The 17,304-nt window shown below is 41.4% G+C and overlaps 1 protein-coding gene across 1 annotated transcript in view; it reads left to right on the top strand.

The window, feature by feature from the left end:
• The first annotated feature begins 641 nt into the window (after window positions 1-641).
• enkur (enkurin, TRPC channel interacting protein) overlaps window positions 642-17,304 on the top strand; it is a 33,621-nt gene continuing 16,958 nt past the window's right edge. The window contains exons 1-3 of the mRNA XM_073054680.1: window positions 642-763; window positions 5,114-5,259; window positions 6,855-7,075. Coding sequence (XP_072910781.1) covers window positions 687-763; window positions 5,114-5,259; window positions 6,855-7,075 — 444 coding nt within the window. The 5' untranslated portion in view covers window positions 642-686. The remainder of the gene's footprint in view (window positions 764-5,113; window positions 5,260-6,854; window positions 7,076-17,304) is intronic.

The raw sequence follows: 17,304 nt of genomic DNA, 5'->3' as shown, positions 1-17,304 counted from the left end.
AATAATCAGTAAGATCTGAAACTAATCTGACATTATTAGAGATATAACGACCCTCCATGAAACCTGTGTTTCATCAACAATAAATGGTAAAACTACCTTCATTCTGTTAGCAAAGATTTGGGCCAGAATTTTATAATCACTAATGAGAAGGCAAATAGGACGCCAATTATCGATAAATAATTTATCTTTTCTTGGTTTAGGAATTAAAGTAATAAGGCCCTGTGTTAAAGAAGTGGGAAGAAATTCTTTATCAATACATTCTAAAAACAATTTTACTAAAAAGGGAGCTAGGGTGTCAGAAAACATCTTATAAAATTCGGCAGTCAGACCGTCCACACCGGCGACTTATTATTTTTAGTTTGAAATGGCAGCCTTAACCTCTCCCAAGGTAATAAGAGCATCACACAGGTCTTTCTGATCATTGGCAGGTTCCTAAGAATATTAACATCATTCATGAAATGTAGTGTAGATGCTTCACAATATTTTGAGCTTTTGTTCCTCTCAACCATTCTGCTGGTTGTCAAACTCTGCGTCAACTCATGCCGGGACTTGCATTAACCAATCACGTACCTCGCGTCTCCAGAACGGAAGTGACGCTCCATGGAAGCGGTTTGTTGTTAGTAACGGTCTCTAGGGTAACGCGTTCGGTCTGTGTCCACTCACTAAACAGGGTACCTCGTACCAGCATGGACGAGCCAGTTTCGAGCGAGTGCATTTACAACCTATTGCCCCGTCCCGAAGAGCCACCCCGTCGCCGGCTCAAGTGAGTGTTATCCATATTCCGGGTGGCTCAGAGAGAAGGACGTACCAAGTGAGGATGTGGTGGTGTGAATGAGAGAGTTGGATGGAAGTGGAGGGTGAGCGTGATCATAGAGGTAAAAGATGGGAAGGCGATTAATATCAAAAATCTCCAAGTTGTGCTTATAACGTGTCCAGTCAGACTGGATTGGAATGCAACTTGATGATGCTACATGGTGGAGAAAATTGTGAATTGCTATTATGTCCAAAGAAGTCTCAACAATTTTGTAAAAAGGTAATTCCAGCACCACCTGTAAGGAATTTGTATGTTCTCTACACGACTGCGTGGGTATCCTCCTGGTGCTCCCACATTCCAAAGACCTATGGGTTAGTAGGTTAATTGTTCATTGTAAATTGTCCTGTGATTAGGCTAGGGTTGCTGGGCGCCGCAGCTCGGAGGACCAGAGGGGCCTATTTTGCACTGTTCAATAAGTAAATAAATGCCACGATGGTACTGTGGTGAACTACATATACCTGTCTGGACTGCTCCTGTGGCTCCTCCCACAGACCCCTGTATAAAGGCGATTGAGGCCTGTGCCCGGCCTCATTCTCCAGGATGTAGTGTTGTTCATTCTTCCAGTCAATAAAAGCTGATATCTCGCTTCTTACGTCTCAGAGTGAGTTATTGATGGTGCATCAGGTACACAAGCTGCAATAGGATTGACCAAAAAGTTCTTCATCAAGTGATCAGAACTGCACGGAACAGCATTGTGACATAACCACCAGATATGGAAGCCATCTGCAACTTACGATGTCTATAGCAGGCTCACAAAAAAAATTGTGATGGACTCATCCCACCCCAGTAATCACCTGTTCAATCTCCCACCATCTGGCAGGAGATACAGAAACATCTCAGCACGGACTTCCAGATCTGAAAAACTGCTCCCCCACCATCATGCAACTGGTCAATGCCCCATTTTAGAGTTGCTTGTTTTTAATACATTTGTAACTTGGATGTCAGTCTAAGTAACTCAGATGTTATTTTAGATTTAGTCATTGCGTTTTTAGTGAATGAATTGCTAGTATTTTTTTTTTGTGGAATGGAGTAGCACTGTAATCTCATTGTCCTCGGCAATGACAATAAAGCTCTAACTAACTAGGGACTGTGGAGTGTAGGAGGGGCTAATCCTTGGAAAGAAGGAAATATACAGTAGGACCAGAAGGGGAGAGAAAAGAACAAAAAGGATGCAGGTTACCTGAAATTGTTGAATTTGAAACACTGTTTGTGTTTGGCTTCTTGCACACCTCTTTCTTTTCAACCCACCACTTTCACATATATTCTCCCACCCTGCTTTCAATAATTCCTTTGCCTTCCCTCACCTCATTCCATCTGCTTGGCACCCACATACTAAATCAACTCAACACCCCATTACCTTCCTTTTACATCAGATTCCATAACTTGCACCATTTATCACACATAAATCATCTCCCAACCTCTGTTGCTGTCATCTCCTGACCCCCATCTGTTTATCAACTCCATGCCACCTGGATCCATCTATCACTTACCAAATCCTGTCTCACCCAGCTCCTGAACTTCTTTTCACTGACTGTCTGCCCTTTATACTTCTCCTAATACAGGGTCTAGACATGAATTGTTGGCTAGACCTTTGCTTCCAAAGATGCTGTCTGACCCAATGAGTTCCTCCAGCAGCTTGTTTTGCTAAGATCCTAGAATATTCATTCTCTTGTGACTTCAAGTCTCAACCATCATGAATAGGAAGGAGCAGGCTCTTTAGCCCTATGTGCCTGTGCTGACCATGATGCTAAATTAAAGTATTTTAATCGGCCTGCACATGGGCTGTATTTCTCTGTTCCTTACCTGTCCAAGTGTTTGTTTAACTGTTTCTTATATGTTGCTATTGCATCTACTTCAATTACCTCCCCTAACTTCAACTACCTTGCACATCTCGTTTAAACTTTCCCCATTTCACCATAAACCTCTACCTAATTAAACCTAGGTACTATTGTAACCTTGTGATAGTCAGCGAGTCTCCAGTGCACTTTCCATCCCTAACTTTGCTGCATGTTACTTGTATATTGGAGCAAGTGCTAACAATTTCAGCAGTTACTTTTCTTAATAGCATCAGTGAAGTTGATGGAACATTCGACATATCCTTTCATAGCTTTGGTGGCATATTGAATCCTCTGCAGATTACTACATCTTTCATCTGAGGAAGATTGTGCATCTCTAGCTATAGATACATGCAAATAGCTTCTAGAATATGGATCCAGAATTTGCTGGTACAGATTGATCAGGCTGGTATCTATCTTTTGTGCACCAAATTCTTTTAGAAGACCCAATGTTTCAGTTCTTCAGAAACAAAAGATTTCTCAGAACAATTGGTACATAATTTTCTTAGACTGGAATTGACAGCAGCTAAGTATCAGAACAGTTTGGAAATGGCTTCATAATTTTTTAAAATTTTCTAAGGAGTACCTAATCCTGTTTAATTTAATGGAATATGCATCTTAGTGACAAGGCCAATACAGTGGATTCTGGTTAATTGGGCTATCAGCTAATTGGGACAGCCACTTATTTGGGAGAACTCTCAAAGAACAAAAACTAATCGATAAAACAGCCAAGATTCCCTTCACTTATCTGAGACACAATGCCACTTAATTTGGACAGGAGACTGTTGCCAAACAGTTTCTAACAAGCGTCAGTGGCATGCACTTGTATTGCAGTCTTTAAGTAGCACCAGTTGCGTGGGTTTCTATTCAAAAAGCAGTGATTTTTGTCACTGATAGTTGGCAAGAAATAAGCAGTAAGACAATTCAGAGCTGTTTTGCTCACTGCAGTTTCAAGTATTCAGGCTCGGAGATGTCGGAAATGGCTGGGAGTAAAAATGAAATGCTTTCACTTCTTCAGCAAGTTAGGAACTACCAAGAATTTGAAGGTATCAACAATCACCTTGAATTTTACAATGGAAGTGAAGATTTGGAGGATTCAGTTGTTTAAAGCATTTAGGTAGTCAGTCCATTATCTGCACTAGGTCTTTGCACTGGTTTTGTTCATTTACAGCCAAAAGAACAGGCCATCAAAACTTTGTGTATGTTACTAACACTCCATCAAACACTGGATGAATTTCTCTGTCGATAACTATTAGGAATTAATACAGTTTTATATTACTTTTTGTAGTGCTGGTAGTGTTCTAATTTGTTCGGTATTTCATTTAAATACATAATTTCTGACCCAGTTTGTATTTTTTATACCTTTTTAACTATTTACACAAAATTTCAGCTAACTGGGCCAAAATGTAGTGGTCTCAATGTGTTCCAATTAACCAGAATCTACTGTATTATTATCCATTCTGAACTGCCCATGAGAAGCTGGTGCTGAGCTGCCCCCTTGAAAAGCTGCAGTGTTTATGATAAAGCTGGTCCTGCAGTGTTTTGTTAAGTTGGATTTGCAAGATTTTGATTCAACAATGCTGCAAGTTGGAAATAATTTCCAGGTTAGGATGGAGTATGACTTGGAGGGGAACTGGGCCCCCCATTGGTCATGGTCTTGGAGGGAGATGGTGATATCACACATTTGCTGCCCTTTCTCCAGAAAGCTGGATGACGAAGTTTGGAAGCTCATATTAAAAGTGTCTACAATGCATCTTCAAAGTTGAACATTCAAAGTAAAATTTATTATCAGAGTACATACACGTTACAACATACAACCCTGATATTCTTTGTCTGCGGGCAAGCTTAGCAAATCTATAGAACAATCTCTTCAAGCAGAATCATTGGACAACGAATTATGCAAATGTATGAAAGATTAAGGTAAAGAGTCCTTAAAGTGAAATCATTGGCTGTGGGAACACCAACAGTAGAATGAGTGTAGTTATCCTCTTTTGTTCAAGAGCCTGATGGTTGAGGGGTAGTAACTGTTCTTGAACTTGGTGGTGTGAGTCCTGAGGCACTTATACCTTCTACCTGATGACAGCAGTGAGAAAAGAGCGTGGTCTGGGTGGTGAGGATCTTTGACGATGGATGCTGTTTTTCTACAGCAACATTTCATGTAGATGCTGCAGATGGGATACCACATCAAGGGTGCTTCAGTGGTGGATGTGGTGCTAAAAGTGGACAACTTTCTCTTTTATAACATCTGATGCTGTATGAAGAGGGCTATGAAAATGAAATATTCAGAAATAATTCTATTCTCTGCACCGACATGCAGCTTCATCATTTCAAGAACATCGGACATAGGAAAGCAACCTGTAACTCTTTTAGAAAATATGTAAATAGTTCTTGTACCAAAATAATAGCTAGTTTCTTTGTTCATCTGCCTTGACTCAAAAGTGCTTTACAAGTTTTATGTTTTTAGGTATCTTTCAAAACAACGGAAAATGGTACAAGATGAATGGAATAGTAAGAAGACTTCACACAAAACAATGGGTTTACCTAAGGTTGAGCCTCCTTGCCCAAAGCATCATCTGTTGAAGCATTCCAAGGAACAAAAGCTACCAGAAAGTAAGCATCTGTAAAATAGAATGAAACATTTTATAATTTGTAATTTTAAAATGTAGCAAGTAAAATAAAGGTATACTAGCTTCAATATGACATTCAATACATACTTCTACACAGTTCCTTTTTTGAAAAATTAAATCATTTTGACATAGAAGATTGTTTCAACTGTGCTTTTCTGAAACTTGAGCATCATTTATACAAGCCAATACAGTTTTGTGTGCTTTCCATGAAGATAAACAAATATTTGTGAGACACTCATAGAATTAAGTTTCATCTGAGCCTTGTATTCAATGAAGGGCCTGATGTTTTAAAGGAGGTGGCTCTGGATATGCAAGACTACTGGCTGATATCATCCAAAATTGTAACAATTTCAGAACAGTTCCATACAATGGAAAGCAGTGAATGTAACTCCAGTAGTTAAGAAAGAAGTGAGGTGAAAAGCTCTTAACCAATTAGCCTGGCATCAATGGTAAGGACAATCCTGGAATTCATAATTCATAACTGTTAATATAAATAAATTTGGTCAGGCTGAACATGGAATTATAAATGGGAAATCATGTTTGACAAATGTGTGAACCTTTAGAGATTGTAATTGGTGGGATAGAATAGTATGAACCAGATGTTATAGTGTTGGTTGGACTTTCAGGGAGCCTTTGATGAGATACAAGACCATGTTAGACTAAATTAAAATTTAAAGACTTGGAGGAATTACACACAATTAATCTAACTAGCCTACAGTTTCCAAATATATTTGTGATTTTCTATTCCCCTAGGACCCCTCTAGAATCCAAAGGATTTTGGTATGTTACAAACAATGCATTTGCCAGTTTTACAGTCAATTATTAAGGTCCTTGGTTGTAGACCATGAGGTTCAGAGTACTTCTTGGCCTTTAGCCCTATTATTTTGCTTAGTACGTTTCCCCCGAGCTAGAGCTAGATGTTGTTCCAGAACAACATCAGTCTTTACAGAAGAAATTTTTCCTCACAACCCCCTTCTATCTTTCACCTTTCACTATAAATCTGCATCATAGTCCTACAACTATCTGTTAATAGTGAATAGCTTCTCACTATTTGCCCTGTCTAGAACTGCCATGAATTTTCATTCATTAGCAAAATCTCTTTCTGGCCTTCTTTGCATCATGAAGAATGCACATAGCTTTTATAGTGCAAGCTTTCAAATACAATTTCTCGTCTCTTTTCTCCAGGAGGAGAGGGAGATCTAGTGAGCCCCATCTATTGTGAGAGGAAAGACTGGTAACAACTCATCCTGTAAACTTTGTGTTATTTAATGCAAGTTTAGCTACAATCCTGATTTATCAAAGAACTGATTGAGCAGAGCTTATGAAAAATTAGGAATGCCAAATCAGTGGTTTCTGTGCATTCATTTCAGAGGATGAAAAATTGCAAGCTTGGTGCTCATATCATTGCCCCTGTTTGGGATACAGGAGCATAGAATATTTTCCATGGCTATCAGTTTCAGTTAGCAAGTAGAAGGAAGAACCCATTGTTTCATTCTGGATTGCACAACAGAGTGATGTAGTAACAAGGAATTCTTCATTAAAAAGTATCTCAAGAAATTAATATGTTTAATTCCACAGAAAAACCTTATAAAGTCCCTGTGGATGGAATAAAAACCTCGATTCCATCTGAAAAGCCACTTATGGGACTCCAGACCAAAAAAAATTTTATTGAAGCCAATATAGCTGAAGTCAAGATGTCAGTGCCGAAGAAACCTGTACCCATCTATGTCGATACCAGGAGAGGAAATAAAAACTTATTGGAACCATCAGGGCTTCTTCCAACCCTCCTGTACAGAAAGGTAGAAAGCTGATTTAATGAGTACATTTATGGACTGATGAAAATATTTGCTCTTTTCTTTTGAAGCTTTCAAAGCAATGTTTTGAGTCTTTTATCATATGCAAAGAAATGTTTATCATGTGTCATGCACCACATTTTTTAAATTGTTAAAAGAAAATTCTCCTAATTATTCAAATTACATTAATCCAAAATCATGTTTTAATCGTTATATCTGTCACATACAGTACCTAAAATGTAGCTCTTCATAAAAATAGTCAATTTTAGAAAATTGCATAATCAACATCCTACTAGAAATGGCTTAGGAAAATTATCCAATGGTAGATTTCAATTTATCTATTTGGGATTAAATTAGAAATTTCTGGTACATATTATACAAAACATTTCTAATGTTTTGGCAGATAACCAGTGGGTCATTTACAGATCCACATTACAGATTACTTTTAGTAAAAACATAGAAACATAGAAAACCTTCAGCACAATACAGACCCTTCAGCCCACAAAGCTGTGCCGAACATGTCCCTATCTTAGAAATTACCTAGGCTTTACCCATAGCCCTCTATTTTTCTGAGATCCATGTACCTGTCCAGGAGTCTCTTAAAGGACCCTATTGAATCCACCTCCACCACAGTCACTGGCAGCTCATTCCACACACTCACCACTCTCTGCATAAAAAAAACTTAACCCTGACATCTCCTCTGTACCTACTTCCAAGAACCTTAGAACTGTGCCCTCTCATGCTAGCCATTTCAGCCCTGGGAAAAATCCTCTGACTATCCACACGATTAATGCCTCTCATCATCTTATACAGATCCCCTCTCATTCTCCACCGCTCCAAGGAGAAAAGGCCAAGTTCACTCAACCTATTCTCATAAGGCATGCTCCCCAATCCAGGCAACATCCTTGTAAATCTCCTCTGCACCCTTTCTATGCTTTCCACGTCCTTCCTATAGTGAGGCAACCAGAACTGAGCACAGTACTCCAAGTGGTGTCTGACCAGAGTCCTATATAGCTGCAACATTACCTCTCGGCTTCTAAACTCAATCCCATGATTGATGAAGGCCATGCACTGTATGCTTTCTTAACCTGTAAGCAGCTTTGACTATCCTATGGACTCAGACCACAAGGTCCCTCTGATTCTCCACATTGCCAAGAGTCTTACCATTAATACTATATTCTGTCATCATATTTGACCGACCAAAATGAACCACCTCACACTTATCTGGGTTGAACTCCATCTGCCACTTCTCAGCCCAGTTTTGCATCCTATCGATGTCCCGCTGTAATCTCTGACAGCTCTCCATACTATCCACAACACCTCCAACCTTTGTGTCATCAGCAAACTTACAACCCATCCCTCCACTTCCTCATTCAGGTCATTTATAAAACTCATGAAGAGTAAGGGTCCCAGAACAGATCCCTGAGGCACACCACTGGTGACAGGCCTCAATGCAGAATATGACCCGTCTACAACCACTCTTTGCCTTCTGTGAGCAAGCCAGTTCTGGATCCACAAAGCAATGCCCCCTTTGATCCCATGCCTCCTTACTTTCTCAATAATCCTTATGTGAGGTACCTTGTCAAATGCCTTGCTGAAATCCATATACACTACTTCTATGGCTCTACCTTCATCAATGTGTTTAGTCACATTCTCAAAAAATTCAATCAGGCTCGTTAGGCACAACCTGCGTTTGACAAAGCTATGCTGACTATTTCTAATTATATTATGCCTCTCCAAATGTTCATAAATCCTGCCTCTCACGATCTTCTCCATCAACTTACTGAAGTAAGAGTTATTAAATATATACAACTTTGCTGTTCATATTAAAAGAATATGTTTTTCAGGTCTCTGCACTAGAGTACAACCCGATGACCTGCAAGTTCAGATAATTTAAGTCACGTGCTCGCCTTGCAACCTTGCCCCCTTTGTTGATCCCTCATCTCAAAATCAAGATATAGATTCAATTTAGCTGGTAGCAAATTGGTGGAAATAGTCTACATGCTCTCGAACAAAACTGGCCTATTATTTAAGTTTTCCAGAAATGTAATGCTTTATACATGAGTAGTTATAACAATCCCATAAATTAGACAAACAAAGTATTTAGATGGCCGATGGCAAGTTCATTGTATTTTTCGGGGCAATGTCTTGGAACAATATGTTGTGGAACCAAGTATTAGTATTCTTTATTATTGTCACACGTACCAAGATCAATGAAAGCTTTTGTTTGCCTGCCATGCTGACAGATCGTTCCATACATAAATATATTGAGGTAATGAAAAGAAAAGCAGAATGCAGGATATCTTGTTGCAGCTACAATGAAACTGTAGTGTAAGTAAACAAGGAGGAAACAATATCTTCAGTGTGGTCATGTTTAATGTCTCAAAATCTCATAGTAAAGAATCTTCTGAGGAAGAGTAACCATGGCAATATAAAATTTAGTATTCAGTTTGAATGTGAGAAATTTAGATCTGAGTGCCTTAAAGTTCAATAAAGATAATTATAATGGTGTGAAAGCAGAGTTGGATAGAGTGGACTGGGAAAAAATAGGTTAAATCTTAAGGCAATACATAAGTACTCCCAGACTTTTGAGGAGATATTTTATCATTCTAAACCAAGATGTATTCTATTGATTATTAAAGACTCTGAGAAGGATGATCCAATAATGATTAACCATGGAAGTTAAGAATAGTATTAAATTGAATTAAAATATTGCTCTAAAGATGATTGATTTAATAAGGAAAATGAAAGATTTAATAGGAATTTGAGGAACAACTGTTTCACCCACAGGATGGTCAGTATATGGAATGAGCAGCTAGAGGAAGTGATTGAACAGGTACACTAACAATATTTAAAAGGTACTAGGATAGGTACATGGATAGGAAAGGTCAAATAATGTCTTCGGGTTTAAGATGCTGCTACTGAAGTTGTGTGACAGCTCACTGGTAGTTCAGAAGGCAAGAAGTACAACTAAAACATTACTGATAACACTTTTCTGAAGTAATTTGGGGTCAGCTATCACCGCAAATGATGAAGAAGCAAGTGGAAGTGAAGCTGATTCGAAGGATGGGCCATGCAAGTGCATTGCAAGGCCAAAAGGGCAAAGTGTTCAAGACAGGGTCACAGACAGAGTTTGTATCACTGTCGGCATGGAGAGGAGTTGGTGAACGATTTGGAGAGGAGTCGATGTGAAAGCGTTTCAATGCCCGCCCACCTAACCCGGATGCAAGGTTGGATAGCTGCAAGTGCTGAGCCAATTTGATGAGATCGAGATTAGTTTCAGTCTGTGCAGTGTGGGTGTGTCACTGCACCAGGGCCTAGTCATAGAGAGAGGCACTACCCGGTGCTTGGACAATTAAAACGCCAGCCCAGGTAGACTGGAAACCCTGCATGTCAGGACCGAAGGCGAGGGTCGGGCTGATTTCGGTCTCTTTCTCACGATGTTCATTCCTCTTTCCAGCAGCTGTCATTTCGGCGAGGTTTGTGGCACTTTTGCCCTGCAAGTATGATGAACTGGGATGGCTATTATGAGTAGGCTTGGGCCTAGTCCTGCTGCTCCAGGGAGCATTTGTAAGGACTCAATCTGGTTGGAACGCTGTGTTTTGCTTCTATTATTTGCATAATGTGTGTTTTTTTTCCTCTTTTTATGGTTGCTTTTTAAAAAACTGAGTTCTTCAGGCTTTGCAACTGCCTGTAAGCAAACAAACCTCAAGGTGTATAATTTATATATTCTTTGATAATAAGTGTACTTGAATCTTGAAACTAGAAATCTGGGCAAATGGGTATCTTGGTTGACATGGACCTGGAGGGCTTAAGGCCCATTTTGTGTAGTATAACTCTGATTGGTAAGCCAGAAGATTGGGAAAGTTTTAGAAAACAACAAAGAATACGTCATGAGAAGAAGTTACCATGAAATATTAAAAACAGACAATAAGTGTTTCTGCCAGCTTCCAGTAGAGTGGTCAAGGCAGGTTCGGTATTGTCATTTAAAGTAAAATTGGATAGGTATATGGACAGGAAAGGAATGGAGGGTTATGGGCTGAGTGCGGGCCAGTGGGACTAGGGGAGTGTAAGCATCGGCACGGACTAGAAGGGCCGAGATGGCCTGTTTCCGTTCTGTAATTGTTATATGGTTATATGGTAAAAATAGAAATGGAGTAGCAAAATAAACAATAATGAGGATAAGTTAAAGAAATTATAATCAGAACAATGAAAATGGTGAAGACTTCAGTGTAATATTTCATGTCTTCATGGTAGAAAAAATGTGTTAAAGCATTTCAGGATTCAGTTAGTATGAGAAAATCTTGAAGTAAAAAGAGGAGAGGATTTAAAATTATCAAGATTGCTAGAGAAAAAGAATGAGTGAAACTAATGGCTGACATTTACTGTGTGCATAACAGCCTGCATCTAGGGTTGTTATATAAAGTAGATGCAGTGATAATGAATGCACTGTCATGATGTTCCAAAATTCCCTCGATTCTGGAAATATTCCTTACCACTACACAGGAAGCCAACAGTTTAGAAAATGCATCACCTCTATTTGAGAAAGGACCAACAGGAGAAAGGAAACAGTGGGTAGTTAGTCTGATTTCTGTCATAGAGAAAATGCTGCAATTCATTATTATGGAAGTAGTGGAAGTACATTTAGAAATTCATAATACCTTCATAGAAAGTCAGCATGTTATTATTAAAAATAAACCTTTATTTGACAAATTTAGGTCTTCATGATATAGCTAGCAAGATTTCCAAATGGCATTTGGTCAGGGATTAACTTCATTAACCATACACAATACTGTACTTGTATAAGGAATTAGTTGTGGTGTTGCTTCAAGATGCAACAAAACACAACATTCAACAATTATAAAGAATTATATAAAAATAAGTTAGCGGTTAAATCAATAACTCACTCTGAGATGTAAAAGCGAGGTATTGGCTTTTATTGACTGGAAGAAGGAACAAGCAGTGAGTGACCACCATACTACATCCTGGAGACTGAGAGCCGGGCTCAGACCTCCATCACCTTTATACAGGGGTCTGTGGGAGGAGCCACAGGAGCAGTCATCAGGGGGCGTGTCCAGACAGGTATATGTAGTTCACCACATTGGAATAAAAAGTACATAATATTTTAAAAAGTGATTTTAAAATGTTTTAAGTGCATTCCAGTGAAAGAGGTAATAGATTGAAGTTAGTGGGGGGGGGGTGCTAACTAAAATGATTGATCAGATTAAATGTCTGGAAGATGAAACTTCTAAGATAATAGACAATAGACAGTAGGTGCAGAAGTAGGCCATTCGGCCCTTCTAGCCAGCACCGCCATTCACTGTGATCAAGGCTAATTGTACACAATCAGTACCCCATTCCTGCCCTCTCCCCATATCCCTTGACCCCACTATCTATAAGAGCTCTATCTAACTCTCTCTTGAATGCATCCAGAGACTTGGCCTCCACTGCCTTCTGGGGCAGAGCATTCCACATATCCACCACTTTCTGGGTCAAAAAGTTTTTCAACATCTCTGTTCTAAATGGCCTACCCCTTATTCTTAAACTGTGGCCTCTAATTCTGGACTCACCCATCAGTGGGAACATGCTTCCTGCCTCCAGTGTGTCCAATCCCTTAATAATCTTATATGTCTCAATCAGATCCCCTCTCATCCTTCTAAATTCCAGTGTATACAAGCCCAGTCGCTCCAATCTTTCAACTGTTATGTATCCCGTAACTGGATCACTTACCAGCAAAGATAGAGAGGTCCGCTGAAGTCTGATGGTACCATTTTTAAACGTTTTTATTTATAAAGGGGCACAAAAGTAAGGTTAATACAAACATTCAGATAACATACGTCGTCAATACTCAATCTAAAGTGCAGGGATAGTACTAATCAATAAGAAATAAGCTCTATCGTTGTCTAGGGGTAAGGTATATATTGTCTGATGTATATCTAAAAGACTCTTGCGTTCACTGCAGTTCCACCAGCTGCCGTCTTCTGGGGTGTCGCGGTGGTGCACTTTGTTATAGAGAGAGAGATAGAGATTGAATGAAACAGTTACCCGGCGGGTTTTTTCCAACCTTTAGGCGTTCAATCCGTCGGAGTCTCGTTGGGGGGTGGCCGTTCACTTGTGGCCTCTCCGGTAGCTAAAGCCGTTCTTTCGTGGTGAGGTCGCCAATCCCAGGCAAGGAAAAGACGCACATGAACCCCCCCCCCCCAACCGGCTGTCGCTATTCAACACTGTCACAGGATTTCTAGCGTGTCTTCTGGTGCATCTGGGGGGGCCGTCTTTACAACCCCTCTTTTATCTGAACTCACGGGGTCTCAGATGTCAATCAGGTTGGGATGATGCAATCTCTCTCCGTCTCTCCACCCACATTGCCCTGAGGGTATACACGTAGTACAGTTCCCAATTCACAAAGGTGTCTCCACGAGACAATGACCACAGTCGCCAGCTTTGCCTCGCCGTGAAACGAGGGACACCGCACGTATCTCTCTCTTCTCTTGGGTCATTGACCCCCCCCTTCACTAGGGCTCTTGCGATTCTCACAAAGGAGAGGGCTGGGATCATAACACCTCCCCTCTTAAAAACGTTTTTACCAGCGGTTAAAATGGAATGGTACAGAGTCTTACAGGGTTTTAGGATTTAACATAGTACAAAAGCTTTTCTTTTAACTACAGAGCTGTACCGTCATACATTTTTCAGCGTCTAAAAAGTTAACGATTACAGTGGCACTTCCTTTAATATGGTAACATCTTGTCCCTGACTAAAGGCTGGTAGCATCAGATTTCAACAGGTAGGGTTCCAAGGGGGTTGTCTTTGTTATTCACATGCTTTGTCAAAATCCCGTACAGCCGGTTTTTCTATTTTAAAATGGCGCCCCCATTAGCCGTCACCTCTTTTCCGGTGAGTTCCTACGTGGGGGACCTGGGTAATTTGGCGAGGTACTGTCCCGCCTTTCCGTTCCATAAGGGTTATTCTCTCAACACCGTGTCCCAAACTTAAATCATCGTGTGAATTTCCACCCAATTCTTTAATGTTACACAGGTAGCTAACCCTTTTGTCAAGACCATGCAGGCTGATGAGTTTCAGTTCGAACCTTTCCCTCAGGCCGCATTTAAATTTTGGCTTTTTCACAGCGCTCTCTTGAATAACAACAGCGTGTGGGGCACCTTTACATTCCAAATCAACCTGTAATCGATGCACAGGCACCTCATTACCAAGCCCTCGTTTCTGTAGCTTGGTTGCTTCTTCTGACACCAATCTAAACTTTAAATTTTCTTCATTCGAGTTGGGAACTACAAACTTCCCGTTCCCTTCAATAATAATGTTTATCCCCCCATGGTCGAGTTCCACTTTAAGGTTCACCACCCCTTCGTGTACCAACACCTGGGAACCCTCCCTTCCCCCAATTACCAGGGTTAACCCTGTCTTCACTGAACCCAGTCCATCTGACCCACAGGGACTGCATTCCTTTTCAACTGAATCAAATACCTCAGACTTTTTCTGAGCTCCATTACTAGGTTCAGTACCACGTGCATCCATATCTTGGACACACTCAAACGGGACATCTGCCTCTTCCAGGCTTTCAATACCCGTACCCTTTTCAAATTCTAAATTCCCCGATCCTCCCAGTTCCTCTCTGGGCAACTCCCTTCCGGAGTAAACTCAACCCCGCGGGCTGAAACAACCTCGTCTGCCAACCCAGCAGACCTCTCCAAGGTAATGGCATCCTTTTAATCTAGGACTGACTTCATCTCATTATCGGGAACACCTTGATAACTCTCAACTTCTTCAAACAGGGCTGCCACCCCCAACAGATCATCCATGTCCAACTCTGGACCTTTTAACAGCTTTTTCCGTTTCTCATCTTTATTTCCTACCTGTAGGACCTTTCTCTTCACTAAGGGCAGATCTAGCTCCTCTCCCTTAACCCCTTTCACTTTACTACTCTTCGGTTTACCACCCTCGGAACCCTCGTGGTACAGGGTCGGTAGGACCGTCTCGGCCAAATTAATACTGGCCAGATTTAAACTGCTCGCTTTCTCAGCTGCCTTTCTCGACAGGCTGCAAATGCTCGCGCCTGTGGTACAGACTGGAGATGCGAGGGGCAGGGCTGCAATCCTCACAGGCTGTTTGAGCCGTGTCACCCTTGTCCAAACCTGCCCCCCAGCTAAATCATTTCCGAGGAGGACATCCGCGTCAGTTCTCGGGAATTCTGATGGCACCCCTATTTCGACTGGTCCAGATACCAGCTCACAATCCATAATTACCTGATGTAGGGGCACCATTTCTATTCTTGTACTTATCCCCTTCACGGCGACCATTCCCCTTCTCCGACCGAAATCTAGTATCTCACGGTAGATCAACGACAGCTCCACCCCGGTGTCTCGCCAGATTCGGACGGGAATGGGTGGGTCTCCCCCCTTCACGGACACGGTTCCGGGTGACAGCCAAGTCTCTGACCCCTCTCATACTCTGTCTACCCGGGGCTCTCTCGTCGATTTACTGATTACCACGGCACACCCGATAGGGACCGCTGCTTTCCCTTTTTCTGGCTCCTTTCTCGGAGCAAAGCACCTAGAGGCAATATGTCCTCCCTTCCCACAATTAAAACAGGTCAAGCCCGGAAATCTCGGGCTGCCTGGCCTTTCCCCCTCAACCTTACCACTAGCTCCCGGCGGGACCTCTGCCTCAGCCGGCGGACTTTATCGGTCGTTCCCACAGTCTCTCAGGTAACCTTTTTGCGAGGAAAACTTTGTCCTGTGGGTTAGGGCATATTCATCTACAAGCCTAGCAATTTCTGAGATGGACTTATTCGCCTTCTCATTCAAATACATCCGGATCTCCTCCGGAACACACCCTTTTAATTCCTCAATCAAAAATAACTCCCTGATACACCCATAATCCCCGTCCACCTGTTCCGCAGTGCACCAACGGTCCAAGAGCACACCCTTTTCATAGGCTAGCTCGGTATACGTTTGATTCCACCCTTTCCGTAAATTTCTGAAACTTTGTCTATAAGCTTCAGGTACTAGCTCGTAACTCCGGAGAATGGCCTCCTTTACTTTGGCATAATTCTCCTCTTCCCCCTCCCCGATGGACAATGCCGCATATGCTCGTTGTGCCTTCCCTTTTAACACACTTTGTAACAACGCCACCCACTGCTCTTTGGGCCACTTCTGATTTACTGCCACCTTTTCAAAAAGCAAGAAATAACTATCAACATCCGACTCTTCGAATGGAGGTACTACCCTCAACTCCCAACTAACATTAAACCTCTCATCTTGATCTAACCCTTGATCTCTTCGCTCTTTCTTTAACTTCTCCATCTCCAAGTCATATTCCCTCTGTTCTCATTTCTCCTCATACTCTCTTTGCTTTTCAGCTCATTCCCTCTCGTTCTCGGCTCGTTCCCTCTCGTTTTCGGCTCGTTCCTTATCTTTCTCGGCTACTTCTAGCTCTTTTAGCTGAATTTCATGCTGTCTTTGCTTTTCAGCTTGGTCCTGCTCTTTTTTCACCTCTAACCCCTTTAGTTGGAGCTCCTGGTCCCATTTCACCTCTAACTCCTTTATGTGGAACGCCTGCTCCCTTTGTTTGTCGGCCCTTTCTTTCTCTTTCTCAGCCCTTTCTTTCTGTCTCTCAGCCCGTTCTTTCTCCTTCTCAGCTGCTTCCAGCTGCTTTATTTTAAATTCATGTTCCAACCTTAATTTCTCCAACTCTAGCTGATCCATCCCACTAGCTGGTACTTTTTCAGGGATATTTTCTAATACCTCAGCTTCGAACACATTCTTCCCAATGTAATACCGAGTTATGGCCCCTCGCACCTCCCGCTTTTTCATGGATGACCTCACTTCTGTGAGGTCCAATCCCTTCGCCAAATTTAACAAGTCTGATTTGGTGGCCGCCTCTAGCGCCTCCACAGTCGGGTTTTTCATAAATTCATCCACGTCCATCTTTGCTGGTTTCCCGTCTGGCTACCCGCGTACCAGATCCAAATTTTTTGACTTACAAACCCAATTCACTGCCCTCCCAATTTGGTTTCAAATCTTGAGACGAGGCCCCACGTTGTTACGTATCCTGTAACTGGATCACTTACCAGCAAAGATAGAGAGGTCCGCTGAAGTCTGATGGTACCATTTTTAAACGTTTTTATTTATAAAGGGGCACAAAAGTAAGGTTAATACAAACATTCAGATAACATACATCGTCAATACTCAATCTAAAGCGCAGGGATAGTACTAATCAAT

This window comes from Hemitrygon akajei, chromosome 8, assembly GCF_048418815.1.
Source record: "Hemitrygon akajei chromosome 8, sHemAka1.3, whole genome shotgun sequence".
Taxonomy (NCBI): Eukaryota; Metazoa; Chordata; class Chondrichthyes; order Myliobatiformes; family Dasyatidae; genus Hemitrygon; species Hemitrygon akajei.
This window is presented reverse-complemented; position numbering and strand designations above follow the sequence as displayed.